At 42.4% G+C, this 3919-nt stretch overlaps 1 protein-coding gene across 1 annotated transcript in view; it reads left to right on the plus strand.

Moving 5' to 3' along the window:
• LOC104947603 (multiple epidermal growth factor-like domains protein 8) overlaps positions 1–3775 on the plus strand; it is a gene marked incomplete at its 3' end in the record, with an annotated part of 10301 nt that extends 6526 nt beyond the window's left edge. Inside the window, exons 6-9 of the mRNA XM_010773652.1 lie at positions 876–1089; positions 2364–2604; positions 2713–2845; positions 3525–3775. Coding sequence (XP_010771954.1) covers positions 876–1089; positions 2364–2604; positions 2713–2845; positions 3525–3775 — 839 coding nt within the window. The remainder of the gene's footprint in view (positions 1–875; positions 1090–2363; positions 2605–2712; positions 2846–3524) is intronic.
• Between the last annotated feature and the right edge of the window lie 144 nt (positions 3776–3919).

Below are 3919 nucleotides of genomic sequence, written 5' to 3' on the forward strand. Positions count from 1 at the left end.
CGGAGGGGAAGAAACTGTTCAGGTGGCGAGAGGTTTTGGTCATGATGGAGCGCAGCCTCCTGCCAGAGGGGAGGGGGGTGAACAGTTTGTGTCATGGGTGGCAGGGGTCAGGGTCAATGTCGAGTACGCTTTCTTGGTAGCACATGTCTTCCGAGTCACTTCCTTCAGAAGCTAGGCAAGAATCCTTCCTGGCATTCGGAAAACAAAGAGTGGAACAGGCGAGCAAGTGTGCGTCATATGAGAGGCCGCACCTTACATTTTCCGCCACAGATTTTGGAAATTGGTCCGTGCGCAAAGCATTGTGGGGATTTTAAGACCGCGGAGTCTACACATGTGCAGCCTCGAAATTTCTCGCTACAAAGTACGCCGGGCTCGGTAGAATTCCAAGTATGCTGGACATTGGAACAGTCCTTCGGCGGCACTCGATGACGTAGTACGCTTGAAATAGTGGCTCTGGAGCATCCTTCCTCGACATTGAGAAACACCCTGAGGCTTAACTCTTGTGTTAAGTCATGTTTTTGTATTTATCTCATACCGAAAGTTACGAGGTAAAATCATATTCGCAGTTTGTAAATTACACTGCATGACATAACGTCTGGGAGCAAATTTATTTTATATGCTACACAAATGTGGCCAGGATCCGTTGAATTTTCTGAATATTGGGTTGCAGATTAGAATTTTCAAAAGGGAGTTTTGTTTAGCATGAAACACTTGAAGTAACTAAAGGATAAGTTCAAAAAGAAAGTAGAAAGAAAGTGAGCAATGATTGAGAGTCAGAGCCAAACATATCAGATGTGTGTATCTCACACTGCACTGTCACTTGCCTTGCATTGTTTTGAAATAAGCTCATCTGACATGCTTCCTTTGTCTTCCAGATTGGACGACCGGCCCCCACTGTGAGGACTGTCGCCCGGGCAGCTTTGGATCGGCGCTGTCTGGAGGCGAGGGCTGTGTGCAGTGTGAGTGTAACGGCCACGGTCACCCTGTGCGAGGATACTGTCACAACCAGACCGGCCAGTGCTACTGTACCCACAACACGCAGGGGCCGCACTGTGAGTCCTGCCTGCCCGGATACTACGGAGACCCCAGGTGAGGAGAGCTTCATCCTTTACCCGTGTTAAGGAAGACTAGCAGCAACAATGTCATATTTTAAACCATTCTATAATAGAAAATTAGGACTACCCTGTTGGCATACAGTAAATGTTGTACCTACCTTACTTAAGTTGAAGATTAAAGTGACACAAGTTCATATTTTGGCCGGACTCATTTCTAAAATCTAAAAAAGACTCAAATGAAAGCAGCCTGACTTAAACTACGACAAAATAAGATAAGATGGTCCTTTATTAATCCCCGTGGGGAGATTCAGTTGTTCAAGCAGCAACAGGGTAAGGGAGACAAACAGGACAGCACAGATTCACACAGATTAATACAATAAAAAATAAAATCAAGATAAAAATTTAAATAATAATAATAATAAAAAACTATTTCATTGAATTTCAAACCTTTATTTATCCAGGTGTATCCCATTGAGATCATTGATCTCTTTTTCAAGGGAGAACTGCTCAAGTAGGTTCCACATCAAACATAAAAAAAATATAAACAGAACAACAAAAAGGATTTTTACAATTTACATAACCATCCACATGAACAGGTACCAACAGCTTCCGATTGAGTAGCATCCAACTGAGCTCTAAAAACGTTTAGTGGCGCCAGATTGCTCAGTTTCCATTTCAGTTGCAGACTATTCCAAGACAGTGGAGCTGCGCATCTAAAAGCTATCTTCCCTAAGGCAGTCCTAGCAGTTGGCACATTTAATAAAAACACAGCATGCAATCTCAGGCAGTAGCCACTTACAATTCACCGTGAGATCAGGGAGCAGATGTAGAATGGAAGTTTCCCTAACATGGCTTTGTATATAAAAATGTACCAGTGACTGAGCATGCGTACAGTTAGCCTTCGCAAACCAGCCCTTGCATACAGGGTACAGTGATGGGTTAATGCTTTACAGTTTGTCATATGTCACTATGAAATAAGAAATGAATAAAAAATAGGAATACAAATAAATGTCAGCATATATAGTTGTCTTTGGCTAAAATAAAAACACATGGATTAGACTTTTTATTGCAATAAAGCTTGACTTAAAAGGCAGTTTGACTATATCATATGATTAAATACTAACAAGGACATTTGATAATTGATAATGAATACATTCTCATGTATTTGTATCCAAACAAAAACAATTCAAAATCAGGAAATGTAGATCATGAAAAGGTATTGATAAAAACAGAAACAGTGGAAGTGTATTTGGTTGATTCTGTGTTTCCTATCCTAACCCTACCCTGACTCCTTTCTCTCTCCAACAGGAACAATGGCACCTGCTACCGTCAGTGCCAGGGCCGCTCGGTGCTGCTCTCCTCCACCTCCTCCTCCGCCATGCCTCTCTCCTCCTCTCTGGGATGGCGTAGTGGCACAGAGGGCAAAGGAGGGCTTTCTCACTGCCTGTGGGTCCTGTCTGTGACGGAGAACCTGGCTCCATGTCTACCCAGACAGCTGTGCCCCCCTGTGGCCCTCACACTACACCCTGACTCCCACACGCATTGTAAAGTGAGTCCACAAATACACCCAAGCTAACAACATGCTAGCTGTGATGTAGCATTACACATATTCCTCTCTTTATAACTGACCTTGTGTTCTTTATGTTTTGTTCTGCAGAGCTCTTTTGTCTATGTGTTTGACGGCCTCCCTCGTTTCCTGCCCAATGGAGTCGTACATTCAGATCACAACCTGATTGGTGCATTTTGTGGCACCACCAGGACTGAGCCTATCACAGTGGAGGCCACCTCAGGTAACTATCTTTAAATAATAAACATTATGCCTGGAGAAATCTGCTTTGACACAAGTCCTTTGCAGGCCCACAGCAAAGGTTGAGCAATTGAAATGGTGTCAATCTAGTTTTATTTGAGTTATACTGTCCAATATTACATATGACCAGTTTGTCTAAGGGAGTTATTTAGACAGTACAGCATTCGAGACATCTGTCCTTAGACACTTGCAGTGCACAAGGACAAATATTCTTAAAATAATCCCTATAATTAGTAATGGATTTTCTTTTGTTAAACCTTTAGGAAAGACCAACAGAGGAAGGATCCTTCCTACTGTAGGACAAACCTGAAATAGATAATAGATAATATATTGTGCATTATTGAGATACGTTATAGATCTATATCTTCCTCCTGTTATACATACATTTACTTTTTATGTTTATTTTTATTTTACTATTCTTTTAACTAATATGCATTGTTAACATGCTGCTGTGGAGAAAGAAAAAAAATCTATTTGGGATCAATCAAATATATCTAATCTAAACAGCACACTACTACACATCCCTCTAAACACATGAACTACCCTTCAATTCAAGTCCCCTCGGTGCTTTGGGAAAGTCCTCTTACTGTCAAACATTAAAACATTTTATTCAAACTCTTAGCTTGATCAAATGTATATTATCTTTTCTCTGTTACCTCCAGGCGTGATCTCCGTCTACTTTGAGGCCAACGTCTCCTCGAACAAACCTCAAGGCTTCAACGCGTCTTTCTGGGTGCGGCGCTGCCAGCAGAGCTCTGATGGCGGAGAAGAGGGGTCTCCTGTGTGTCCGGGGGGTGCCGTGTGCCAGGAGGGGCTCTGCCAGTGCCCGCAGGGATTCGGAGGACCCCACTGCGACCGGCCCATGTGCCCTCAGGACTGTGGAGTAGCAGAAGGACGAGGAGCGTGTAATATAGTAAGAATTCTGACTATATATTAAGACATTTGGTTTTCATTTCTACGTTTTCTCTGTGGCACAGGGATTATTCAGTTCTGAGAATGTAATGGTTTTCGAGTTAAAAAACAATAAAATGAAGCTTATACTCTTTGCCATTTTATT

Source organism: Notothenia coriiceps, unplaced genomic scaffold (genome assembly GCF_000735185.1).
Source record: "Notothenia coriiceps isolate Sejong01 unplaced genomic scaffold, NC01 NC01_scaffold00012810, whole genome shotgun sequence".
In the NCBI taxonomy this organism is placed as follows: domain Eukaryota; kingdom Metazoa; phylum Chordata; class Actinopteri; order Perciformes; family Nototheniidae; genus Notothenia; species Notothenia coriiceps.